The 27,438-nt window shown below is 39.9% G+C and overlaps 2 protein-coding genes across 5 annotated transcripts; one reads left to right on the top strand and one right to left on the bottom strand.

The window, feature by feature from the left end:
• Positions 1-102: 102 nt before the first annotated feature.
• mrps10 (mitochondrial ribosomal protein S10) lies at positions 103-1,899 on the bottom strand. Its single transcript, XM_008397676.2, has 7 exons — positions 1,790-1,899; positions 1,572-1,624; positions 1,090-1,159; positions 847-986; positions 652-760; positions 478-567; positions 103-386 (listed from the first exon to the last, which is right to left on the bottom strand). Exons 1-7 carry the CDS (start codon positions 1,859-1,861, stop codon positions 306-308), a joined length of 615 nt encoding a protein of 204 aa, XP_008395898.1. The 5' UTR covers positions 1,862-1,899; the 3' UTR covers positions 103-305.
• Positions 1,900-2,948: 1,049 nt separating this feature from the next.
• tulp4a (TUB like protein 4a) lies at positions 2,949-27,019 on the top strand. 4 transcript variants are annotated; one of them, XM_017302286.1, is made up of 15 exons: positions 2,949-3,213; positions 4,864-4,969; positions 5,530-6,538; positions 13,469-13,597; positions 13,937-14,098; positions 15,403-15,583; positions 16,703-16,810; positions 16,946-17,115; positions 18,459-18,683; positions 18,822-19,056; positions 19,322-19,466; positions 20,025-20,169; positions 20,274-20,367; positions 20,447-23,709; positions 24,321-27,019. In XM_017302286.1, the coding sequence occupies exons 3-15, from the start codon at positions 6,287-6,289 to the stop codon at positions 24,435-24,437; spliced, it is 5,226 nt and encodes a 1,741-aa protein (XP_017157775.1). In that variant the 5' UTR covers positions 2,949-3,213; positions 4,864-4,969; positions 5,530-6,286; the 3' UTR covers positions 24,438-27,019. The 4 variants fall into 4 exon arrangements, with proteins under 4 accessions (XP_017157775.1, XP_008395903.1, XP_017157776.1 ...); XM_008397681.2 differs by having other exon boundaries at positions 5,527-6,538; XM_017302287.1 differs by lacking the exon at positions 4,864-4,969.
• Positions 27,020-27,438: the final 419 nt, after the last annotated feature.

Here is a 27,438-nt window from a genome sequence, read left to right as displayed (position 1 = left end):
TGCAGGTCTTTTTTGTATGCGAGTATGATATACAGAAATTAATAACTTCAACAACAGATAATCAATGTATATCAACATAACTAAAAAAAACACGTTTCCATGTAAGATTTGATTTAGAATTTTACTTGGAAATGAATGTTTACACACAGAAATGAACCGAACAACAATAACGTGCTCAACACATTAATAAATGAATACAAAATATGACGCTAAAGTTCAGTAATCTGCTATGTTTAGAAATATTACAGCATTACCTGCGTACAACCAGTTACACTTTTTCCAGTAAAGAAAATGCATTAGATGACCTATTTACTTGATTTGTCATCAATAGGGTGATCTTTCCACATGGGTTCAAGGATATGATCTGGAATCTTCTCCATAGTGGTCTGAAATATGAACAGAGGAAAATAATTAAATATCATGCATAAATTAAGTCTTCATAAACGTTGCTGTTCTACTGGTTCTTCACTTCCTTACCTTTGTCACCTCCATGGCCACACCCTCAGGGAGGTTCCTCTGGATGTATTCAAGGTACACTTGTGCTGTGCAGCCTGTAACATGCAGTAGCTAAGAAGATGAACACAATAGTTATTAAAATCACTGCATTTTGTCACTGTTCATGGTTGAATTATGCTTAACTGAAGCCTCCACCTCAATAGAACGGTAGTGTGTCCTCATCTCATACTGAACCCTGTGCTTCTTGTAGATGTGCACTGACTTCAGCAATGTCAGTCTCTCTATATCCTTGGGAGGCTCAAAACTGGTAGAAAAGAGGAGTAAAAATCTTGACGTTACAAGGTGTAGAATACTTGAATGAGCTTTTGATGTCCTGCCACTGAGACTCACACTTTGCCCATAGTGATGCCCAGCTCTTTAGCCGCCATTGTGGCAAAGAACTCATAGCTGTCCAGCACGGCTCTGTCATGAGCCTTGACCAGAACAACCACCTTCTGGAAGAGCGTGTCGGGCTTATCTGTGACAGTGATCTGCATAGAAGACCACAAATTGCAAATTTAACACCATCACTCTTTGGTGGAAATATTTTTAGAATTAAGTTTGATGTTAAAATACAGAAAAAATGCCACTTACTGTAAAAGGCGTTGAAGATAAATATGCGGCTGTGTGGAAGAAAGTGTTGGGTCTCTGTAACAATTCGAACCTGCACAGAGTGAAATATTACAGCTCTATTAATAATAGAGGCCTGATTAAAATCTCAGAACTAGTGTTGATTTTAAAGCTGCACTAAATAGGCACATCAAATGTATTTTGAATTTTACTGACCTTGATTTAAGTTAACAAATACAATTTTCAGGTATTGTTGCAGAATCAAATCTGTTCTTTTTATCCATTTATTTTGCCTAAATATTGAATACTTTTTTTTTCATAGTAATGCTTAATATTTTCCCTTTATTTCTCATTTCCAATGTCCTTAAAACCTGAGAAATGTATACAACTTAACAAAAGAAGCTACTCAAAACTTTAATATAACGTTAATTGCGTTTTAAACTGTTAAAATGTAGTAACGTTACTAATTACTGTCTGAAAGCCAGCACAGAGTAAAATAAACTTACCGAGTTTGACTGCATTTCCTGTGATTGGAACAAGTTCCCAAACCTCTCGGTCCCTGTGAACAATAAAGTTAATTAGGTACAAATCTATATATTATGACATTCATGACGTTGAAAGAGCCACGAGTGACCGAAATGGGGGATTCGGACCATTTTTATCAATACCACGAACAATATTGTTTCTTAATTATTTAAAACAAGAAATGTTATCGTTAACATACCAACTGTGAAATTCCACCTAATATTTTAACTAAAGAGAATAAATCCCGTCTGACTACCAAGGGCGCAGCCATGTTTAGTAAGTAGTAAAAAAAAACCTGCAATTTTTTTCTTTCTGCACTGCCCCCTGGTGTAGTGGAGAATACACTACATCATCGGATTGACAAAATAAAAAACAAAAAAACTTAATACCATCTTCACTCTTAGCAACAATTTTATGAGTTTTACTTTATTCAGAACATAATTTATATAATTGAATTAATTAAAGGCTACTATCATCAATATTTGGATTATATTGTCTAACAATATAATCCAAATTTAATGAGTTATAGCTCATTAAATTGATAAATAAAGTGAGCATTTTAATAGTGTATTGATTGGAAAAAAATCTTAAATCCTATAAATCACTTTTCTGAAGAAGATTTCATACTTCATCAACCTTGTAAATAACCATAAGTGTTTTGTTATTGCAGCAAATTTGAATATGTTTTATTTTGCCATAAAGGCATAAAGAAAACTACATAAAATGCAAGCCAAAGTCAATGGTTAGTAGCTGATAATAAAATTAAATTAAGACTTATTTCTGCAAAAAAAATTTACCCACAGTATAAGCTAAATAATAAAGTAATGTGGATGAGATGTTAATTCAAATGTAATTAATAAATCAGACAGAAAGTGGACATAATGAAACAAAAATGTAATATTTGTTACAATTAATAATGAAAATATGAATAATTAAGAACTAAAATGGAAGACACACTAAGACAATGTCTGCTTGCCTAAATAACAAATAGACATGATAATTAACTTCAACTACTGCATAATACGCTTTCTTGCTTGCTTTTAGAAACGTCCACGATCACAGTCTATTTTATTTACAGTTGTGGTTAATTAACAACATACATGGAATTATTAATTATTAATATGTCACCGCACCCCCGCGCCCAAAAATGTGCAGATCTTTATTGAATGAGTTCATTGAGCTAATTCTGTATCCATCTGTTTGTATTTATGATAATTCTAATAATAGTTGTAGTATGAGCTGGTAATAATAATTGGTAAACGATGCAAATTATTTGTATCAGTTTTATTTCGTTTAACCCTCTTCTTCCAGTTCATTGCCTGTTTTCCATATCAGTCAGGCAGGCTACGGACGCTTTTTCTGGAATAGTCAGCGAAGCAGTGACAACAAATGAAGCGTGTCTCCTCTGACAATAAAGAGCTTGTATTTTTATCCACACGTGGAGAAAGATCAAAGTTAAACCGCTACAGTTGTTGGTATAAATAATTCAGTCGGCTTGGGTCACGTGTCCGTCACGTGTCCCAGCTGTCGGGGCCCTGCCAGTGTACAGTAGCTCTGAGGCTGCAGGCGGAGGAAGCGGCGGCAGCAGCAGCAGCAGCAGCAACAGCAACATACCGAGCCAAGGTAAGCTCCCCTCTGCCCACTGGTGCTTCTGTGGCTTTGTTCACGGCGGGGCTGGGTTTATTCTCACTCTTTGTTCACTACAGCAATTATCTGTCGTTGTATTCCAAAGCTGTCTTTAAATATTGAATAAACACTAGAGTAAACGGTTCTGTTAGCCGTAGCCGTGTTAGCGACAGTGCCAACGGCGGATGGACGGTTAAAGTCTCCGCTGAAGATGGGGCTTCGGGTTCGGCTTCGGCTAGCTGTTCGGCTAGCCAGCCCAGCGTTCACTGGTTGTTTTCTTTTGTTACCCTCCGACACTCCATACTTTGGTAGCTGTATTCTTGATAATCTGCTGAGATGTTTTGGTTTTTGGAGCCAGCAGCTACACTGGCTCGACCCCAACATCCAACTGTTGGCTAGCTGTTGTTAGCAGGCAGTTAACGGCTGTTTTTGAATAATCTAATAAATAAATAAAAAAGTTAGTTTAATTAAATGTATTATTGCGTGTCATTGTGTCTTTTTCTATTGTGCAAGAAACGGTTTGACCAGCAGCTATTAATATTATTACACTGCAATTTGTTAATGTAAAACTGTTGTTATAACTGGACTCTCGTGTATTGAGTTGATTTTACATATATTTCGATTTCAGTCAACTAGGAGGGTGTCCTCTTATTGTCAGTGAGCAATGTCGTCTTCAAATATTAAGACCCAGTTTTTGTCCCTGTGTTTTTCACCCAGACTGCTTTTATGCAAGTTAATCAATCAAGTCAGTCAATCAAGCCTTATTTGTGTTGAATCCTTTTTGCAACTTCGTGCAACTCAAGCTGCTTTAGAAAAATTAAAACATCTCTCCCCTTCTTTAGCTACACCAATCAGTCAAAAAGAAATCAAGACTATTTTCTATTTTGCCTACTGTTCAGTAGGCAAAAAACTGAAAAATCTGATGAAGATTGAAAGTAAAAATTGTGAAATAAAATTAAACAAAATAAAAGACACAGTTAAGAAACTGATCAATACAATAAAATTACAATTATCAGAGGTACACCAGTTTTCCATCGATTGGCTCTTTATTTGTGATCAGCATGTCAAAGGCACGCTTTCCAATTCATCAATTGCGTCAAGCTGACGACGACTCCTAAATGTTTGGCGTGTAGAGCATCAACAAAAAGATGCATAAATTAGGAAAATCTTGTAATTCCATAATAATAAGAAGAAAATCTGTTGCACAATTTTTTAAAACAATTTTTTGTGGTGTTAGCTTCAGAAGAAAAGAAAACCCAACAATTGCGACATCAAACCTTAACAATAAATTGGAATCAGCCTGAAAAAAAAAAAAAATCAGTGCTTTTCCACTCCTGATTCTTAGAACCAACCAAACTGAAGACACTGTTAAATTATGTGGCAAAAGAAATTAAAATGACTGTTCAACACACTTTCTAGTTATGAAAAAAAAGCAACCATCTTCCATTGATTTTGACTGATCAATAGATCAGTCAAATCCATTGATCCATTAACGTCGTTAATGTTTTTGTTTTCTCTCAAGTACTCGCAAAACAAAAGAAAGTATATTCTCTACTTTTTTTATTTATCGTATCGGTCCAATAAGTAAAACCAGGTTGATGCGAACAACCTACATTTATTTCTGTCTTGTTTTCGTTTGTGTTTCAGGGGGAAGACAGGGAGGGTTGGCCATGTGGTATTTGTTTGGTCATGTGAAAGTGAAATTGATGCACCGTAGGACTGTGGGAGTGTTAAACTGAAGCAGAGAAGCAATGTAGGTGGTGGTATGTAGGAAAATATACATAATATTGGTTATTGGTCATAACAGCAGTATTAATATTGGATAGCAATACTACTTTAGCCCAAATGTTCATACTAGTGCATAGTTTTCAGGGTGGACAAGAATAGAAAATGGAGGCCTTGCTGTATGTTTTAGTTCTGGCTTTTTGTTCTTTTTTTCCTTTTAAACCTGCTACCAGAAGAGTTGAGGATGCTGGAAGTTTCCTACAATAAAATGGCCGTTAAATAAAATGGACTACTTCTATTAGAAGTCTTCCTGCAAGAGGAAACCTTATTATAGCATTATATTGAAATAAAACAGAAGCTTAAATGATGAATTGTTTTTTTCTAAAATAGATAAGTCTCTAATTAAACATGCTTCCGCTGAGCAGCAGAGTCCTTGAACTATTTTCGGTGGGCACATGAATATTTCAGTCACTGGCTATGGGCGGCAGGTGAGGGATTTCACCGCCTTTTTATATGGGCTGGGTTTTGTTTTTGTTTCATCTGATCATTTCTGCGTGATGACATTTGTTGCTCTGTGTCGCCCAGCAGCCCTCTCAAGAATCCCAGAGGCAGCTTAAAGAAGCAGACAGGCTGACGTGATGAGGTTCCCGGGAGAAGCTGCTCCCCTGTGGGCTGACAGCTGATAGAGAGGAGTCCCTTCTCCTCCTCTCACACTCGCAGTCGGGGACAAACGAGGAGGACCATGAACGTCGAAACCAGACCCATTTGAAGAAAAACGTCACTCGGACCAACTGGAAGCACCGCCTGGTTGAACATGCTTGTTTTTGGGTGTGGAAGATGCAGCTTGTTTTTGATGTCTCTTTTTGTTCTGCTGCTGACATGAGCGGTGTGGCTTTTGCTACATTAAATGTCTGAGTATTTCTTTTTTTTTTTTTTTTTTTTCACATCGCTGGCTTTGTTGCCTTGTCCTTGAAACTGCATCAGCCAGGTTGTTCAAAAACATCACAATGACTTGAGTGCCTTTTAATTTTTTATTTTTTGTTTTGCAACCCACTTGGCTAAATGACACAGTTAATTCAGCAATGCTAGCGTCCACAGTTTTCTGATCCTGTTTCTTAGTTTCGGGGAAGTTTTGATTGATCATCTTTACTCACTGTCGCAGATGGCCAAAGGAAAGCATAAGTACTATGCACCGTAGTTGCTCACGCAGATCCTATACAAAACCATTAACCTCACAGGAAGAGAGGCAGTCGTAAAGGCACCCAAACCCGGACAAAGAACCTTTCCCCTCTCTCTGTGTAGTCGGGTTTTTTTTTTTATTGAGGGGGTTCTGAGAGCCGCAGGGATGTTTGCTTCCGTGGAGCATGGCCCGGTGCTCTGTAGCGACTCCAACATCCTGTGTCTGTCCTGGAAGGGCCGAGTGCCCAAGAGCGAGAAGGAGAAGCCGGTGTGCAGGAAGCGGTACTACGAGGAGGGCTGGCTCGCTACCGGGAACAGCCGGGGGGTCGTCGGGGTCACGTTCACGTCCAGCCACTGCAGACGGGACCGGGCCACGCCGCAGAGAGTCAACTTCAACCTCAGAGGACACAACAGTGAGGTAATTGAGAAGGAATTACTTTTTTTTAAAAATTATTATTATTATTATTATAACCTGCTTATTCAATATCTATCTAATTTATCTATGTTAAAATCACAGTCCAGCTGAGCAATTTTGGGTATAATATCTGAGTTAGTGGAACTGCAGCTATTGAAGTTTTCAGAATTTTTTTTTTTTATCAAGTTTGCATATGTATGGAAAAATGAAAATTATGTGGGGAAAAAAGGTACAATTTTTTTTAACATTGTGTCTTCTTCCAACCTTCCAAAGATGAAAATAAGCTTTTCTGGAGAATAAAAGGTGTTTCACATTGATTTATATTCAAATTATGACTTATTTTTGGTTTACCATATTACAATTTGGGTTTTTGTCAAGCAAAGTCATCATTTTGGTTTTTGCGTTTACTGACATGTACTGCACACTTTTTTAAAAATAAACAAACAGCCCATTTTATATAATTTGTATTTTCTTCTACTCTAGATCCATTGGTTTCTTGGTTTTAAACTGGACCCAAGGTTCTTGAACTAGGCTCAGTTTAGATGCCAAGCAAAACTTTAAAATATACTATTTTTTTGATGTCAGGAAAAAGCTTTACTGATTGCCAGCTGGGATTTAAAGAGACACATTTCATCTTGGTTAAATATATCCCGATTCTTCTGTCTATTGTATACCTCATTATAGATTTCAGGTAGTGCATAGCTTTCTATCTTGCTGTTGAATTAATGGAGTAGAAATATTGCAGTTCTCAATTTTAAGTTTTTTTTTTTTTTTTTTTGTGAAGCTCTGACCTGCTGATGCATATTAAGCCAAATTCTTACTTTGGTTTAAGAACTGCAACACTACTTAACATAGTTTAGTGTTTTATTTTTGGATAAATTGTCTGTTCATAATGATTTGTCTGCATTACAAAGAGCTTTTACAGCAAAGGATCACAGAGTTTCTATGTTTAGCTTTATTATCCTCCTACTTATTATTAACAAGAGTCACAAATCTTTGTACGCAAACATAAAGTGTAATTTAATAACATTTTGGCCCCTTTTTTGCTTTTTTTATGTCATTACTTGATCAACTCAACTTGAGAGGTGATGTTATACATGTGGATTCTGTTACATTTTATATTACTGCATTGACATCTTAAGTTATGTTTTATGTCAGCAGTTAGAATGTTTAGCTCAGTTATCACTGCTTATTGTCACATCAGTCGCTCTCTGCATTTTCCACTTAGTAAATTGAGTCTATGTAGGGTTGAGATTTTCTCCACTGCCTGTAAACATTTTCTAATCCAACATGTTTCATGACAGATGGACAAAAGGATAAATAGGAACAATTTTTTTCCATGGTCCCTCTGATTTTCAAAGTTAGATGGACTTACTATGTGTTGCATTAAGTTTTTCTCTGAAGTAGGAGTGAGAATTTAATGCGAGATCACCAAATCTACACTTCTTCCATTTGACAAAAGCATAAGGAATATATTTGGAGCTTTTATTTATACTTTATGAATCTTTAAAAACAAAAGATGAAGTGTCCTGTTGATTCCTTTCCTTCTAAGGTGGATGATGTCATCCTGTTTTCCAACACAGAAGTATCTACCTTTGTTTAGTTTAATTGGAGCACTAGATTTTATAAAGGCACAACCAGTGGGAGTCTGTGGGGGTGGAATCATTTAATAGATTTATTTATTTTATTTTTTGGGGGTTGTGGTTGGAGGCAAGACTTCTCCCTGACTCACACTTTGACAGTCTTACATCAGATCTCCCTGCTGCTCCCAGTCACAACATTGCAGCGCTCCAGTCTCTGTTATTGCTCGAGTCTCAGTGTAGTTAAGCTCTCGAAAAGCTTCCCACTACCAGCGCAAATGAGGCCGCAGCGCTCCATCAGAAACATGAAATGACTAAATCCTGAGTCTAATAGCTGCTGAGTGTGTGTGTGTGTGGGGGGGAACTGATAGTTGCCGTCAGCATACAACGGAGCTGGCACCGCTTTCTGTGGGTGGAGCTGCTGGTCAGATGGAGCATGGTGCTGTGTCAGCATTCCATAAGGCAGCTGAGGGGAGAGTGGATGGATCCCAACACGGACGGACTGAGCCAGAGCGAAAATGTCATTTAGCTCTGCCCACTTGGACTCGGTCCAAACACTTATTCAGTTCGGCAGAAATGTCCCTTCTGTTGTTTTTCTGTAATGAGTGTGTAGGAGAGCAAATTTAAGTGATTTTTTTTTCTTCATTTATTTATGCTAAATTTGACCGATATGTACACAATGGTGCTTACAACGATCACAGTATTCGTCAGAAGAGGCGTTTAATTGCAACCGACTTGTAATTGTATGCTTGTTTGTCTGCATTTTATTTCATATACCTGACAATAAACTCCACTGAGATAAATTGGTTATATCTTTAAATTGACTTGGAGACAAATTCCTGTTGTTCATCTTTTCTCGTCCCAGAAACATTAAGACGAAAGCCGTAAATATCCTTCCTTTGTATAAAGCTATAAATGCTTTTAGAAACGTAGAATCCTGTCAAACAGCCTAATGAAATCTGTCACATTTGACAGATATCTTTCCTCAGCAGTGTGATTTTTTTTATTTATTTTTTTTCTCCATTTCTGTTTTTATTTAAAGTGAAATAAATGGAGCAAATACAACAAAACAAAGGAATTTACTCCAAGGGTCCTGGCATAAAAAAATTACCAATCTTGTGTCAGAATGCGTTTTAAGACTGAACTTCTCCTTTGCAGTTTTTAAAAAGTGCTTCACCAAGAAATTTGTTTATCTTCTTTCTCTGAGTCTTATCCTTTTGGTGTCAGCTTCCTCATTGACTATGACTTGTGTCCTAAATTAGCTCAAGTCATGTTTTTTAAGAAATATCACACAGAAATGTGATAACCCCTTTGCTCTTTTAACCCAGTTTATGTTTAACCTGCAGTTTTTCAAGAAAAAGTTTGTTTCTAACATGATGTGACATGAAAGAAAGTCAAAGTTTCAAGCTCTCAAATAAGTTTTCATTATTTTTAGAAAATGGATTGTTCGTCTCAACAGTGCAGGATCCATGTTGATGCTGTCACAGGGCCGCGTTAAAGAGTGAGTGTGATGTGTGGAGGGTGCTTCTAAAAGTCGTGTTTTGTTCTATGCTCATTCATATAGAGCTGCGTCAGAATGAATTGGCTCATAATGTGACCTTTAGTTATGATTTAAAGTCAGTAGATGAAGGGAATTAAAAACTTTTTCTTTTTCTCATGGGTGGAAGTTTCACACTTAGGCTTTTTTCAGTCAGACAACTGCATTTGTTTTGGTGAAAGACTATCGTTTTTCCAGAGATGTAGAAAGGTATTTATGCTGGTATTTCTTGCATTTTGATAAAAATCAGTAATCTCTTCATTATCTGCTTGGTAAAAAAAAAAAAAAAAAACGTAGGACGAAGTATAATCGCAAAACACCAACCTTTTACAGAAGCTGCCTGATGTGTTAAAGGATTGATTTTCAAGATTTTATTTGTTTTCAGGAGTCTGAATGCGCTACCTCCTCTTTGTATAACGGGTACCTTATCCATTATTTAACTCCAGTCAGAATGCAGAGAATAGCAAACAAGAAGCTCTCAGATGTTCTAAGATTAAGAAGCCATTTTGAAAGCATTCACAAGAGACTTCTTGGTGGCTGCTTACCCAGAGGCAGGAGTCCCTAAAGGTCCGATCCAGAGTTTTCTCTCTGACAAAGAGAGATAAGTATCTTAGGTCCCCAAGATAATCCAACAGAGACATGTGACCTCAGGGCATAAAGTAATGTTTACCACTGTACTGTTTTTGATTTGTCTCGCTGTGCAGCTTTGCCTCGGGTGGCCTAGATATTAATCCACGTTGTGACTTTTGTTTGATCGCACATTGTAGTGCAACTGTTTGGGTTTAGATATCTTTCCATTCTTCTCCCGAGTGCTGAAGTTTTAATTGCGGTCATAAATGTTTGTTTTCTTCCACGAAGCAACCCAGTGTGGATTAAAATACTTGCTTCTAATAATTTCTTAAGAATGAATCGGTACATTTTGCAGGGGTGAATCCACAATGTATGTTTCTTGTAAATTGACAGGAAAGAGGGATTAAACATTTGTAATACACCACTAGGACTGTCATAATAACACATTTTTGCTGGATGACAAATTGTTCCAGGATTAATTAGTGTTTTGTGACCAATGTCAAGAAATATATTGAGAATAGCTTAGTAATGCAAGTTCGCCCCTCTCAAGTTTTGTAAAGAACACTTAACACTGGAACTGAAGTATCCTATTTATATAAAGGTATATATTTTTGATTTTTATCAATGCAGCCAACATGTAGTTCATCCTATTACTTTGCAAATTTTCTAATTCTTCTCCAACTCGTGTCATTTCACACACACTACCCTCTCTGACCTCTCCGACCACTTGACTCCAGACATCCTGTTCAGACTTGAATCCTACTTGACCCCTTAACTGCATTAAAATGGTCTCACCAAATGTGCTTAGTTCAGATGGCTGTGCTGTGGTAATCCATCCTGGGAGAGAACGTGTTGCATAACTCCTAGGGCTCAGCTGCAACCCCAGGTTCTCTGCTCTTCCTCCAGAGTTACCAATAGAGATGGCATGGCCTCCGCACTGCTAATATATACCCACAGAAGCAGCTATGCAACTCGCTATTAAATTGGGTTTTATTACATACAAGGCAGACTCATAAACATCTCAGGTTGTACCTCCCCTCCCTGAAAGTCCCGTCCTGTTACCGTTCTGTGGCATTGCAAATCATTCCACGCGGCTTTGCTCATTCAGACTTCCTTGCCTTTGAATCAGCACAGTGCAGTGCTTTTCTTTAATTGAGTTTTGTGTCTGACTTAATATCTTGTCAAAGCAGGGTCGGAAGGGCAACAACCGAGGAGGGGAAGTGGACATTCACATTTAGCTGTGACTTTCAAAAGTGAAATATCAGCGACTCTTACAGATGTGCGGGCAATATTTGTATTTACTTCTTAGAATTGTATTTGTTCTTATTGGGAATTATTATTTGATAAAACTGAATTTTTTAAAGTCGTAGAATAAAAAGAAACTGCCTTGAACTCATCTTTCTATTTTTGTAGCTTAAACAGTAAGATCACAGTGAAAATGATCTGAGGAGATGTTGGCAACTGTTTTAAGAACTCCAATCGTTTTAGTTTCTTTGGTTTCTTAATGGTTGAAGGGCTGGTTCTCACTTTGCTTCATGTTGTGTTACATCGCCTGTTGAAAACAATTTCTCTCTATTCGACCATAAAACACACAATCGTGCTTAATAACAAGTCTTCGTCATGCATCTGCAGGAGGCTGTGTGTTTGCACGTGACTGTATTCTCTCCGTCTCTTTGGTGCCGAGTGCTTTCTCATGCCTGTCTCCATGTGACGTCTGATCTCCCTGATCGTTGCGTCACAGCGAGGTGCTCAGGTGGGATCCCCTCACCATCTTACACTAATCTCCACTCTGAGCTAAATTTACATCAATTCACAGTTTATTTTCGCCTCTGTGGAAGTGTATGTACACATGATGTACGAAGTGGGCATGTGTGAAAATTGGGTTCAGTTATTTATTTATTTTTCTCTCTCTCGCTTTTAATACTCATGAATATGAGAAAGATGGTAGAACATTCCGACTATGATACATGTGTAATATGAAGGTTCAATCTGAATTTATACAACGCCAACTAAAATGTGTACTTCCTTGGTAATTGATCCAGAACCTACACTATAGCTTCCCAGTACAGTCATAGTCATCGCGCCCAATAATGAAAAAATAGTACTTGATCGATTTTTTTTTTCTTTTTTTTTTTAACTATTTGTTTTTACTAGAGGAATTCACAAAACTCAAAGTTTCATTATAGCTTAAATGTGTTTAGTTATAACCTTTAAATCACAATATAAATTATTTTGATAAACCATTCTTGGTATTCAGAAATGTGTAGTTTTGCTTTTTTTTGTCATCATTTGTTTAAAATAAGTAAAAAGAAAATTTTCACTAGCGGTTTCCTTATTACTCTCATTAGATGATCATCACAGAAAATAATAAAATTGTCATAAATTGATATTATGCAATATTCTTTGGTTTCCCAAAGGGGTATTCTTGTTTACATTTTTAGTTACTCCTTTTGGCATGTTGATTCCTAGTTTAAGGATAGACTCTGTATTGACTTTTGTTTTTCCAACTTTCATTGACTGATCTGCCAGAGTCACACTTATCTGAGTGCCTAAGCCGAACTAAAACCTTGGCCTGTGTTGTGTATTTGAGCGTGTAAAGCCCACGTGCTCTGCTCGGTGAAAGCAGAGCTGCTCTTTTCTTAGGATTACTGCCTTGGGAATCGGCTGAGTCACCGAGCACAAGACCAGAGAGAGACTGGGAGAGCATAGAGCAATGTAGTCGGAACGATGCCGATGTCAGAGAAGCTGGTCGTTAACAGTTTGTTCTGTGCTGCGTTTAATGCCTTCCTCCTTTGCTTCTCACACCTGAGGGCTATGATAACACCTGTGCAATCACTCAGAGGGAAAACACAAACCCGTTCACATTTGAGTTGCTGATGCCGGACTTTATATGTTTTAAAGCATTACTTTGTTTCTAAGCAGAATATGGTCTGAAATGTATGAAGTCATATTGTCTGTAATATGTAGGATGTTGGCAGCTCCTTTGTGATTTTCTCCAAATGAGGTTAACCTACTTTTTCTATTTCCGTCTAACATGACGCTAAATTTAGATCATTAAATAGTGTGAAAATCAATATGACATTTTAGGCTTCAACTGATGCTTATTTGGAGCAAATTTATCATCTGTCAGTGTTTTGATCATAGCAGCTTTGTTGTTCATTTATCTACACAAAGCTCTGTCACAAAAGAAAATCATTTCCATATCAAAACAACTCTGTCGTCTGTTTTAACTTCTTTGTTTTATAGGTGGTATTGGTGCGGTGGAATGAGCCCTTCCAGAAACTGGCCACATGTGACACAGACGGAGGGATTTTTGTATGGATTCAGTACGAGGGCCGCTGGTCTGTGGAGCTCGTCAACGACCGTGGAGCTCAGGTTAGGATCGTGACCGATGTGTAGAGGAACAGATAAATTAACAGGAGATGAGAAGGTTTCTGAAGTGCCCTCTGCCTGTCAGAATAACACATGTGTAAAAAGGCTAAAAATAAACAACCTTTGAGATGAACTTGGATTGAGCACTCCAAGTAGGTCTGATAATAAACCAAACAAAAAAAAAAAATCAAAAGATGAATATTTGGATAACATTTCTAACAAAACAACTGTAACAGAGAAAGTGTCTACAAACTCGGCTTATTGTTAATTTTTTTGCTTTTTCTTCAGTAGTACTCCGAGCAACATTTTACAATTTATATTATTACATAATGATCCCTGTAGGTGAGTGACTTCACCTGGTCGCATGATGGAACGCAGGCTCTCATCTCATACCGTGACGGCTTTGTCCTGGTGGGCTCTGTCAGCGGACAGAGACACTGGTCTTCTGAGATAAACTTGGAAAGTCAGATTACCTGTGGAATCTGGACTCCAGATGATCAGCAGGTAAGTCACACACCTAACAGACAAGTTAACTACATTTCCTGTCTAGATCTGCTCAAGATGATTTTTTATTCTTTTTATCTGATCCTTCTTATTCCTTTTAACCTTGTGAGACTTGTTTATCATTTAATTGCCCTTCTGAAAATCCATTGATCACCTTTTTTTCTAATGCCTTTGATATTGAATTTTATAAATTATGAAAAGTGTTTTTCACACTTGAAAGGGTATTTGCTTCCATGGAGATTGAATGAGTTTTAACATCACTGTGAAGGGATTTTGGTCCACTTTTATTTATGAAAATGTTTTCATTAAGCCACATTTGAGGTTTATAATTCTAAATGGCCCGTTTAAGGTTATACAATTGCCTCTCAATCAAATTTGTAGTCTTTGACTAGGCCATTCCAGATGTTTCATCGGTTATTCAGAGGTGATATTTAGGCCATCATCCTGTTGCATTACAAGTGTACTTGAGCTTTAGGGCACCAACAGATGGCCAGGCGTTTGCGTCAGCTTTTCTTTTGCAAGAAATGAGAATTCATGGTGGTACATGAGCAACGTAGCCCCAGAACATCACACTGTTACCATCATATTTGATTGTTATTGTTATTTTTTCCCACCAGATGCAACAGGGTAGAAACCACTTCCTCTTGTTCCACTTGTGTCTTGTCGGTCAACAGAATGTTTTATCCAAAGTCCTGGAAGTCATCAAGATGGTCATAAATGGTTGAAATTGAGATTTCTTTTTATAAAGGCACTGTAAATATGTGCAGCAGATTTTGACATTCTCAGCCAGGGTCACTGTGGTCTGTTTAGTGAGCTGCGGGGAGAACTTGAACCACTCTGGCAGCTGTAGATGTGAGTAAAAGAGGAAATCCTGTTGCTTCCTGATTGTATGCAATCTAAATATAGCTTAAAGTAAAGCAGGTTACTTAGCTGCTTTAAGAGAAAATAAGACTGAAATTCAAAAGATTTAATATTTCAACTCTGCACTATGCTATCCCAGTGGATAGATGTTGAAATTTTGACTTTTATTTGCCAGACGGCGTTTTTGCTTTTGGTGTCCAGACAGATGAGAAATTATTTTTAAATGGCAGCAAATTTGGTTCTTTTCGAACATGTTTGTGTTGGCTGACTTTAACCAACTTTGTGTTTGTCCAATAACTTTGTTTCTGTGCAGCATATAAAAGTTATCTTGGGTTTCTTTCAGGTTTCATTTATCTCTGTGAGCCTGTCCCCTCTCTCTCCTCTTACTCCTTCATTTTTTTCTTGCATTTTTTTAAAAGTAGTTGTGGTTGTTCTCTCCCCAGGTGTTGTTCGGCACAGCAGATGGACAGGTCATAGTCATGGACTGCCACGGGCGCATGTTGGCCCATATTCTGCTCCATGAGTCCGATGGCATTGTTGGCATGTCATGGAATTACCCCAGCTTCCTGGTGGAGGACAGTAGTGAGAGTGACACAGACTCCGATGATTACACTCCACCCAAAGGTATTTTTCTCAAACTTTTACCTGGACAGCAAACTGAACCATGACTGTACTGAAGCTGCTCATCTTCAACCCTAACTTGTTTGAGGGAGAGAAACGGGATGCGCCCCTGGAATTATTTTACTGTTGTAGACAAAGAAAAACCTAGGAAAGCATAATTTTACATGCAATTTTTGACTTCTGAAACAACAGTTAATTTCTTTGAACAAATGAAAAAGACGAAAAATGAAAAATGCAGAATTAACAAAGACATGAGAAATGATACCATAATTCTTTTGAAAATATTCTGTTAAGGTGCATAAGAAGTATTGGGAAAAATCTGTGCTTGATCATGGGATAACTGAGGACACTCATGTGATTAAATATTTAATTGACAGCCATATCGAATGCATAATTAAAAATTAAAGTCACCTCCTAAAAACAGGACACCAAAATTCGCTTTGTCTCATTGTTTTAACTTTAGGTTAAAACCAGCAGTCAGACTTTAGCATTTTCTTTTTAGCTTATGCTGTTTAGTGAAGTTGGAGAAATAACACAAATATTCACTTACAGATAAAAATAAGAAAAAAAAGCACTCTTCATAAGCTTTCATGAAGTATTACAGCAAGAAATAAGTTTATTTTAATTGGTGCCCGTTTTGTTGTTTGTCTCCTTTTATCTTCACCCTAATTACTCCCAGTTGCCAATGTTGTTTTGTTCTTGGCCTGTCTTCCTCCCACTTTGCTATTTGTTCTTCTCCTCCCTTCACCACAGGCCAAGTGTTTAAGCTGAGAAGTGCTTACCTCATCAGAAAGGCTGGCTGTGCTCTAACTCACTAATTAAACCGTTCAGTAGAAATTGATTGGCTCACATAGAAATTATCTCTCAAGTTGACAACCGGACCAAGACACCTTTCCTCATCAATCTTTTCTTTGCAAAAGTCTTTGTCATACAGTATTTCAATAAGCCATTAATACTGAGCTAAATTTCATTTAAAGGCGCATTTTCTGCCTAGTTGAGTGATTTTTGTCTTTTTTCTCTATAACATCAGCAGTTCTTGCAGTATTAAGCACCATAAGCATGCTTTAAAAAATGTCTCGCCTCTTTCCTAACAGACCATTGTTGTCCTTTATGTCCTCTCAGTGCACAGCCAGAAACCACTGCTGACAGTCAGCTTCACCTCTGGAGACATCAGCCTGATGAATAGTTACGATGACCTCTCACCCACACTGATCCGAACCGGTTTGAAAGGTGTGTGGGTCTCCCAGGAGTTAGATTACTGCTTCCCTTCCTTACCATCTCTTGTTGTCACACACTTCAATGTCTAAACGATTTAAGGTCATGTTAAAAGATCGAATGCTTATTTTCATTTCCCCTGTGCTACAGATGTTGTAGTCCAGTGGTGCTCTCAGGGCGACCTTTTGGCAGTGGCAGGGATGGAGAGAACAGTCCTCCTTTCCCCCGACGCTCCGTGTTCTCCACCCACCAAGAACGCCATTGTCAAGTTCTACAATGTTAGAGGGGATCACATCTACACACTAGAGACACCAGCACAGGTGAGGACTTGTAGCTGAGACATGGAAGTTGAGTTGAGATGTCTTCAATCTTATTTTCTTTCATCTTTCTGGTCAGAAACAGTTTTTAACTTGGTGGTCTTTTGCCTCGTTTTCACTGAGCGCTACAGCATTGGTCTGTTTCTATTGTAAAACCAGGACCATAAAATAGCGTACCAACCCTCTCAGTGGACACAAGGCATTGCTTTCTGTTAAGTGAATGTCTGCAAAGGTGTCCCTCAGAGCTGTGCATTAGGCTCAAAGTTTCCTCTAGAATTACATTAATAACATGGGCCAAAAACATCTCTTTGGTTCTTTAGTGTTGTAAATACACAATTGCCCTGGGGTTTGCAGGTTGACATAATGCAGCCGACTGTGACTAAACACTGGAAAGACGCACAAAAAGAAAACCTCCATAGTATTTACTTAAATTTACAATATTGAATTTGTGGATTTTCATAAATATCTTGGTATTTCATTTGATGAAAACCTTTACGATATTGAACATCTGAAGTGCAGCAGATGAATAAGCACTCTTTTTCACTTGACATGAAAAACTACTTGGTGCAGCCACCTTCTCACCACACAAGTCATTATAGTGACAGTATTTGTATAAATATTCCTATTGGCTGGTCTTTGTCTAGGTATATGGAGATTTATAACAGAATGTAAACCCTCTGACTCTACCTCTCACTCTTTCTTCATTTTATAGTTTTTGGCACCTATGTTTACATGCAGACTGTTGCACTAGTATATTTTTGTTTTCAAAGCAATAACTGGCTTACTACTACCACTGTTTCTAGCTTCCTATATGCAACAGAGAGACTACAGCATCCTGTGGAATTCAGTGTAATTTTTGCCCGAATAAGTAGAGGTAAAGCTAAGTTAGTTGGTAGCAAAGTTAAATTCTAAGAAAATCTGTCTGTAATATTACTGATTCTACCTTATTCTAACAAACACAATTCTGAGAAATTTGAGAAATGATAAAATTATTCAGACTCAATATTGTGAAATTTTTCAACCGTCAACCCCAAACACTATGATGCTGAATTAAGTTTAGAGCTTACCATGAACGTCTAATAACAAGTACCTTCTTTTTTTTTAAGAAGAAAATGTCTTTACTTTCTCTATATGTTTGCAACAAGAATACAGTGCAGAACATGGTGGTTTAATGCTTACATTGCTGGAAACTATCAATCTAACACTGCTGACTCAGCGCTTTGACCCAAACCATTATCGATTTGAAATGGGTAAAATTAAATTATTGCCATGTTTTGTACAAATGTGTCTGAGCTACAGCTGGAAGGAGGCTGAACTTTGTACCCTTCTTCTCCTTCACACTGCAGCGCCCCATCACTACGCTCTGTTGGGGTCACAGAGACTCGCGTCTGTTCTTGGCGTCAGGCCCGGCGCTCTATGCAGTTCGAGTGGATCACCGGGTTGCTGCGCTACAGCTTCTCTGCCAGCAGGTCATCGCCACAGCCGTGAAGGAGGAGAAAGATGTCGCCAAGCTCACCATGCCTTCCCGGCTCTGCACATATGTCACTGCTGCTTTCGCCCCCACCATCAAGGTAACACACGGTGGAGGATCCAATTAGCTCTGGGAGAATAGTAAAAGGCTGAAACTAAATGTAACTGATAGTCTAGTATTGATGAACTAAACAAAACCAAATATTGTAACAATTGTTACACGAACTTTGTGTTTCCAGCCGCCCATCCCAGATCCCAACAACATGCGGGACTTTGTGAGCTACCCGACATCCGGGAACGAGCGACTGCACTGCACCATGAAGCGCACAGAGGATAACCCGGAGGTGGGCGGGCCGTGCTACACGCTGTACCTGGAGTACTTGGGTGGTCTGGTGCCCATCCTGAAGGGTCGACGGATAAGTAAGCTGCGCCCTGAGTTTGTCATTATGGACCCCAAAACGGACGGCAAAACAGGTGGGCCTGCATTTCTTCTTGGGTCAGTAACTTTAAAGAACTCATAGGAAAATACATAAAGAACAGAAAGATTTCCAGCATCCTCCAGAAGTTTTACAAATTTATTAATGAACAAAGTGATTTATTGGGATTGGACTCATATTCATAAAAAAATTTTTTTTAAAAAATGGAGAAGCATTGAAGAAAATAATAAAAATAAAAATCGTTGTGTTTTGAGAGCTGCACATTTAGTAAAACTGTGACTTCTCACGTTTTGTTTCGTCAGATGAGATATACAGCAACAGTCTGATATCAGCCATGATAGACAGCTGTAACTGCTCAGACTCCAGTGATATCGAGCTCAACGACGACTGGGTTGGCAAGAAATCTCCAAAGATATCCAGAGGAAGCAAATCTCCTAAACTTCCCAGGTAACTCGATAAGAGACTTCACATGAATGATTTTGCAAAATAATCTTCATCAGATCAAAACCTAAAAAGAGGTGGTTAGATTCTTTTTCTCACATTTTGTCAGAGTTGTCTTATAAAACCTCAAAACGTCTGCAGTAGAATAGAAAAATATTTTTTTAGTATTTAGTAAATCTTAAGTAGGGAAAAAAAAATAGAATGTCCTTACTTTAATTCTTTTTCTTTCAATTTTCTGAAAGATTATTTGAATTTTTGGAAAATGAGAGCTGTGCACACAATTTTTTAGTCAAATGTTTTTCCACTCCACAACTTGAGTTTTTGTCCAACCTATTGATCATTTTGGTTTTTTTAAGCTTGGGATAATGTTTTAAAATCCCAGTAAAATACATTGAAGTTTATGGCTATAATGTAGTAAATTTGTAAAAGCTCAAGTGATAATATTAATTACGTGATAAAAACATTTAGTGGAATGTCTGTTTTTTGTTTGTCTTGCATGCCTAAATCTTCTTTTTTTATTTGCTACCTTCTCTGTAGAGACTTAGTTTGTCCCTTTACCAACAGGATAAATATTGACCCCAGAAAATCACCCAAGCTGTCCCGAGCAACACAAGAAATCTCTAGGTCGCCACGGTTACCCATGAGAAAACCCTCGATTGGTTCACCGAGTCTCTCACGGAGAGAATTCCCTCTGGATGACATCAATCAGGTAACTAGAAGATCGTGTAAATGTTGCAGGGCTCACTAAGGGAGCTCGTTTGGCTCATGTCACCATATTTGGTTTCTTTTCATAATTTTTTTAATGTTTTACAGCAAAATTACCTCGCTCAGGTCACATCCAATATTTGGGGAACAAAGTTTAAGATAGTGGGACTGGCCGCATTTTTACCTACCAATCTCGGTGCAGGTAACTCATCCACCGCCTTCAATGAACTGGTATTATCAGCGTTCTTTCTTTTCTCATTTCACTCTTCTTTTTTTCTTAGTTATCTATAAGACCAGCCTCCTCCATCTGCAGCCCAGACAAATGACAATCTACCTGCCTGAGGTGCGCAAAATCTCCATGGAATACATCAACCTGCCCGTTTTCAGCCCCAATGTCTTCAGTGAGGACGAGGACGACCTTCCTGTCTCGGGCCCTGCTGGAAGCACTGACGACAACCCCCCCTGTACTGTAAACATCCCCATCGCCCCCATCCACAGCCCCGCCCAGGCCATGTCCCCTGCCCAAAGCATCGGCCTGGTCCAGTCTCTGCTAGCCAATCAGAACGTTCAGCTTGATGTCCTTAGTAATACGACAGCAGCTCCTTCCGGAGCATCGGCTAGCAGTTCGGACCAAAGCCAGGACGCCATATTGACGGCTCAGTATACCGTGCCCACCAGGTATTCCAGTCCGGGTCAGGTCATTTTTGGGGGGCTGGACGTAGGTCGGCTAATGGTTGGACCACCGCCGTCCCATCATCCATCGCAACAACAACAACAGAGTCAGCAGCAGCAGCTTCTACAACATCAACAAATTCAGCACCACCAGCAGCAGCAAATACTCCAGCAGCAGCATCACCTACAGCAGCAGCAGCACATTCAACAGCAGCTGCAGCAGCAGCTTCAGCAACACATACAGATGCAGCAGCATCAACAAATGCAGTTGCAGCAACAGCAGCAGATGCATCACCAGCTGCAGTCTCAGCAGCACCATCTTCAGCAGCAGCTTCAGATCCAGATCCCTGCTCCGTCCCTGTCACAGGGGCAACCTTCGGGAACGGCCCTGCACCAGCTGCAGCCGGGGGCCCTGCAGATACAAATCCCCCACCAGCCAGCCGAGTTAGTTGTTGACAGAACGGCAGGCGGGGAGCACGAACACCTGCTAAAGATTAAAACCACTCGGTCAACGCCACAGCTAGCTGACGCCGATACAGTTGTGTTCAGCGCTCCTTTGGAGCTCAGCAAAATGAACCCGCCGCCTCCTTACCCCGGGACCGTGGCCGCGGCGGTTGCCGCTGCTGCAGCTGCTGCTGCTTCACCGTCAGCGTCCAACGCAGCTTCCAGCTCCTCGTCTGGAACAGAAGGGGGCGCTAATGGAACTCCTCCCCCTAGCGAGCTCTGCGTGAAGAAGGGTGACTTCAAACTTTATCCTCCAGGTCAGCAGCAACTACAGTACCCCACGCCTCTGGGATATGAGAGGATAACGACATTTGACAGCAGTGGGAACGTGGAAGAAGTGTGTCGCCCTCGAACACGCCTCGTCTGCAACCAGAATGTGTACACACTCCAGGGACCTGGCAACTCTGCCACACTCAGGGTCACTTCCTCTTCATCCTCGTCTGCAGCTGACAAGAAAATCCAGCTGCCCTACACCTCTGCTACGCTTAACAGACTCACTGCACCCCGTTACTCCATACCAAGCGGAGACCCACCCCCTTACCCCGATTCGGCCAATCAGAGCGGAGCCGCCGGGAGGAATCCGAACCAGCGACTCGACAGCAGCTTGATCCACGCCACCCTCAGGAGGAACAGCCGAGAGGCCGCGCTTAAAGTTTCCCAGATGCTGGAACCGCCAAGGCCGCTTCCTCCGAAGGCTAAAAACAGTCCACTAGCACCCTCCTTCCAGCAGAGGGTGCCAACAGCCTTGTACACGTGCAGCCAGTGCAGCAGTGGATCAAGTGTTGGCGGTAGTGCTCCAGGGAGCGCTAATGGGATAGCAGGGGGAACGATTATCAGGCAAGATTTCCCTCCAGGGAACGGCGCTCCACACAGCACAGTGATAGTTCACTCCAGCAGCGCCACCGCTCTGGCCTCCCAGTCCTCATACAGCCTGATGAGCTCACTGGAGGGGTCCGGGAGTGCAGCGGGAGTAGGAGGGAACAGAGACCGGGCTGAGTATGTTAACTCAGCATTTACTGAGGATGAAACACTCAACCAGTCGCTGAGGCATTTGGTAATTGGAGGAAATGATGCATCAGGGCTTGTCGTCAAACGCCCACCTCCCTACCAGTGGGACCCGACTGGCACAGAGGAGGTGTGGATACCTCAAGAGAGGACAGCAAATGCCCCCACTGGGGCGCACAAGCCTCCGCCCCTCATTCTCAGCCCGACTCAGCACTTGGATGTTACCAGACTGCCTTTTGTTCTTTCTCCAAAGTCTCCCACCAGCCCCAGCGCTGCATCATTCCAGGCTGCAGCAGCAGCTACAGCTACAAGCTACCAAATCTCTCTGCAGTACCCCCCAGCAGCAACCTATGCCGGAGCTCAGCTCCAACCCATCCCAGGGTCACCGCGCCCCTGCGCCTCCCCTAAGGAAGTTGTGGCACCCGTGGCCCTCTCACAGCAGGACGCGACCCTCGTCTTGTCGCCGGGTTACTCTCCAAATATAGCGAACCTCGCCTGCTGTCCCCTTCCTCCCTTGTATCCTGGAGGAAGTTCCTGTGCTGGAATCCCCATCCCTCCCATCGCCCTTCACACACCGTGGGGAACGTACAACCCTTGTCCGCCTATGCCCAGTCCTGCAGTGCCACTACCACCCAAAGCCTCCCACGTATCATCAGCAGACAAAAATGTTCTCTCACCTCCTCCTCCACCTCCTCCTCAGCCTCCACCACCACCAGCAGACCCACAGAGCCACTTGGCGTTACAGGAGACAATGGCAGAGTCAGGGGACGCTTATCAGGAGGTGTTGTCTTTGACTGAGAGCCCCGTACCACAGCGGTCCGAGAAGTTTAGCAAGAAGAACCGCAAGCGGATGGACGGCCGGGCCGAAGAGGCTAACGTGTCTCAGTTAGCCGAAGGCAGCAAGTCGAAGAAGGAGGGCAGGGCTCTGGGGGATTTCAACTCGCTGATCTCCAGCCCTCGACTGGGAGGGAGAGACAAGAAGAAGCCGAAGGGGCAGAAGGAGCAGCAAATGAAGGCGAAGAAGCTGAGTAAGGGCACAGCCAACAGTGAGTTCCAGGACAGTTCAGAAAGTGAGCCGGAGCTTTTCATCAGCGGCGATGAGCTCCTTAATCAGTGCCAGAGCGGGAAAAAGGGCTGGAAGAGTAAAAGGAACCTTAGGGCTGCTAGTGAGCTTGATGAAATAAAGTGCCGGAAAGCCAATGAGAAGGAAGACAGAGGACTGGGCAGCCAAGGGTTTGTGTATGTGATGGCCAACAAGCAGCCTCTGTGGAATGAAGCCACACAGGTCTACCAGCTGGACTTCGGAGGCCGAGTCACGCAAGAGTCGGCCAAGAACTTTCAAATTGAACTGGAGGGCCGGCAGGTGAGTTGGGTTCAATTTTTATTTCAGAACCTCAGACGATATGTTCTCTATGTGCAGATCTTTATCCTTTTTTTTGGATAGCAACATTTACATTTCTTATGGTAAATTAAATGAATGCAGAGTTGTAAATATGGCTTGAATAGGAAAGAAAGCAATCTGTTTTTGTTTGTAAAAACATAAATGAAGCACACCAGAAACTATAAATCAATATTACAATATATTAAGTCAATTATTATTGGTATTAAATTACAAACTAGAATGAAGTGGCATCTTTTGTATGCGTTTTATTGCTATTCATTTTTCATAAGCGTTCTAAATTATTTCTAGCAAATTTTTCCCATTTATCCCAGTGTTTGGGAAAATAGGTCTATCTTTAAATTGACTGTGACGGCCATGTCTTCCATTTTGTAAATATCTGAGGCTACTCTTGGGCGGTTGGTTCTTTTTGTACCGTCCATTTTTGTGTAGTTACCTTTTTTTTCTGAACTCGTCCCAGAAACACAGTTTTGAAATTTGGAGGAATTTAGATGTTAATCCAATATTTTTGGAGAATATTGCATTTCTATTTCCTTGTGTCTGTGCAAATCTTAATGTGTGTTTTCACATCCTAGGTGATGCAGTTTGGTAGGATTGATGGTAATGCCTACATCCTGGACTTCCAGTACCCCTTCTCTGCGGTTCAGGCTTTCGCAGTGGCTTTGGCCAACGTCACCCAACGCCTCAAATGAGACGTCCCCTCCCAACACACCCCGACTCATCCCATGATTTTAAATGCAGCCTGCTGAAGGAGCACAGTTGTTTGCTTTGGAGATTCATACACTCTAATAAACTCAGCGGATTTTGGAGAAAAAAAGACTGAAATCGACTGTGGTCAACAGATGGAAATGCAATCACACTGCACTACGCAATGCTGCCACTAGACATGGTGCAATAAGCATTGACTGCGTTTTTTTTTTTTTCTTTTTTTGAACGCCATTAGATCTGCTCCGTTGTGAATTCGGTGGCGCCCTCCAAGCACGTAGGGCCAAAGATCTGAGCTTGGGTTATCATCATGCAAATAAATGCTGCTTTGGGTAGAAGAGGCTTTCTTAGAGAGACAGATTGTCAAGGTGCAGTTAAAAAAAATAAAAAACAAAAATAAGCAGCAGTAATACTTGAAAACCACACTCTGGAGGTTAAATTACTTTTTCCAGAGCGCACAGGTACTACTGGGCACTGAAATCCATTGCTGTACAAAACTTTAGTGAAACAGTTACTACTTTATTAAACTGCTTTTGCTTATAGTTTATTAAATGAGGTTACTTAGTGGAGGTTTTTGTTCTACACCATTCCTGTTGTTTCTATCTCAGTCAGTTTCGCCTGGATTTAAGGCTGATATATGCATCATTTAGGAGCACTACTAAAAGTTACGACTTTTCACTGTTTCTGGAAGGAAATATCGGTCTTCATCAAATCTGCGTTTGAAGGATGAAAACTGTCACCCTGCTACACTTAATAATTTATATGTACATGTTTATCTTTCCAGATACGGATTTTTTAAGAAAATATTGTTATTGTTGAAGATGTACAACCCTCATACTTTTTCATCCCAGTTTTTCTTACCGACTTTATTTGGGGAGGCTGAGTTTAAATATTGCTGTACACTCGGAGTATTCAGGTGGGAGCGGTTTACAGAATAGCTTTGGCTGACATATCCTGTAATTGGATATCTCCATACGGTGACAACTGGCGCCAAAGACGTCGCCATGGCCTCAATTGAACAACTTAACCTCTGGCATGAAGTGATAATGTCACCTGCTGTCACTTCTGTGAAGTGAGTACGTATTTGGGGGCAGTCCTTGCTCTTTAGGACCACACTAAAACATGTAAGCATGGTACAGGAAATATTTTTGTATATTTCACCTATGCCGTTTCATATTCTTCTCAGAAGGCATGTAAATAAATTGGAGGTGTAAATGTGGTAAAGAGACTTCGGCGACTCTGACAAGTTTACACCTCGGCTTCACTGTGTTTAATTTCAGGTGGGGAGGGAAGCTGTAACACCGTAAAATTACTGTTAAGCTAAATCATCGTCGTCACTCAGTTTAATAAGACTACATTGAAGAATGAAGCTCCACTTCATAAGCTGACTGTGCAAACAGAGACGGGTAAAGCTGTTTTAAGTGTTAGCAAGGATCGTGGGCGGAGATAAAGTGCAAAGGACATATATGCATTAATTTCTGTATAAGTACAATATCAGCTAAAATCTCCAGAAGCGTTTAGGCCTAATAAAACGGTGAAGGTGCTGCAGGGCTAAACTCTTAATTCGTGCCAAAATATCTACTCACAATTTTACGACAGATGCAGTCCAAAGGAGAAGAACCAATTCTATTTTGACCATTGAATTGATGATTTTATTACTTTTAATAAGTGTGATCTTTCCTGATCTCAAAGATGCATGTTGGTCATCGGTTGTAGAAAGATGGACCGAATGAAGATATTTCAAACCCTATTATTACAAAAGAAAAAAAAAAAATCCCAAGCATGTCATGACAAAACCCTTTTTGTGTTAGCTGTGCAATATTTTGTAGGAGAAAATTATGTTTTTTGTTGCTTTCAATCATGTTTTGATACCGTTCTTTTAGTTCAATATCTGAGATTGTTGGTTTGTGCATTTAATTTTTTTTATTTATGAGATTATTTCCTGAAAGAAGGAAAATATCTATACATACTGTATATTGTGGATTTTTTTCCAAACTTTTTTTTTTTTTTTTGTTTTTTTTTTGTTAAATCTGTAATGAGTGTAGCCCAGGTTGTGGGGGTTGGTGATGAGAACAGGCATCCTAATTTGAAGTTTGCTTTGGATGAAAAAAGAAAAATAAAGATGTGAATGAGCAAGTGCCCAGTTTAATGTAGTTGGTAGACTAGTGTAAGTGTTAAGTCGAGGTGTGTTTGTGTTCAGCTGTGCAGTCTACCAATCCCATCAGTGTTAAATCTATTATATTTAAATGTGTTCATGGCTTCTACACATTCAAACACATTCTTCACTGAGTTGATGTTCAGCATTATGGACTTGGTTAGGGATTCACTTTAAACCGATGACAAGCTGTTTGTAGATATTGTAGGATTTGACTTTTCTTTAGAAAAGATCTGTGCTTTGTATTTGCAGGTGTAGACTTAACTGACAAAAACACTTGAAAAAAAAAATGAGTCTGATGAGTATGGTGACTGAACGTTCATAGTGGATGGATAGTAAGGCATGCCATGTAAATTATTTTAGAACTGTATATGTCACTCATCTTTTTAATAAAACTGTCATTGTTTGAGAAAATGCCAAGTTGTGTTTCTTAAAATAACAAATTTCAGTATGATGTGGTTCAGACAGACTGAGGTACTTTGTATGAAAGACATTAAATGCAGTTGCTTTTTTAAAATGTAATTTTTTTAAAACAACTGTTCTAGTAGTCCAGTGTCAAAATGTTTTTTGTCAAATTACACAAAGGTTTTCTATTTTTTTGTTACTGAATCATATTAAGTAGTTTAAATTAAACTGATAAATTAGTCATGAAAAATCCATCTCGTGTTGCATTTACTGTTTCCTATACAATGAAGCACAGTGAATGATTATATATAGATGACTAGATAAATATTCTACACCAATAATATAATGGAGGATAAATGCAAAGTGAAATGATGTGTAGTAACTACTTTATAAGTTTTATCTAGCACATAAACAGAAAACTGGGTATG

This window comes from Poecilia reticulata, linkage group LG21, assembly GCF_000633615.1.
Source record: "Poecilia reticulata strain Guanapo linkage group LG21, Guppy_female_1.0+MT, whole genome shotgun sequence".
In the NCBI taxonomy this organism is placed as follows: domain Eukaryota; kingdom Metazoa; phylum Chordata; class Actinopteri; order Cyprinodontiformes; family Poeciliidae; genus Poecilia; species Poecilia reticulata.
This window is presented reverse-complemented; position numbering and strand designations above follow the sequence as displayed.

What these genes read in the sequence shown, in the direction of transcription:
- mrps10 (XM_008397676.2), bottom strand. Translation starts at nt 1,861, where the DNA reads ATGGCTGCGCCCTTGGTAGTCAGACGGGATTTATTCTCTTTAGTTAAA. An exon ending in TATCTTCAACGCCTTTTACA is followed by an intron (nt 987 to 1,089) that starts GTAAGTGGCATT and finishes TCTTCTATGCAG; the next exon opens with ATCACTGTCACAGATAAGCC. An exon ending in CACACTACCGTTCTATTGAG is followed by an intron (nt 568 to 651) that starts GTGGAGGCTTCA and finishes TCATCTTCTTAG; the next exon opens with CTACTGCATGTTACAGGCTG.
- tulp4a (XM_017302287.1), top strand. Translation starts at nt 6,287, where the DNA reads ATGTTTGCTTCCGTGGAGCATGGCCCGGTGCTCTGTAGCGACTCCAAC. An exon ending in CTTTCGCCCCCACCATCAAG is followed by an intron (nt 18,684 to 18,821) that starts GTAACACACGGT and finishes TTGTGTTTCCAG; the next exon opens with CCGCCCATCCCAGATCCCAA. An exon ending in TTGAACTGGAGGGCCGGCAG is followed by an intron (nt 23,710 to 24,320) that starts GTGAGTTGGGTT and finishes TTCACATCCTAG; the next exon opens with GTGATGCAGTTTGGTAGGAT.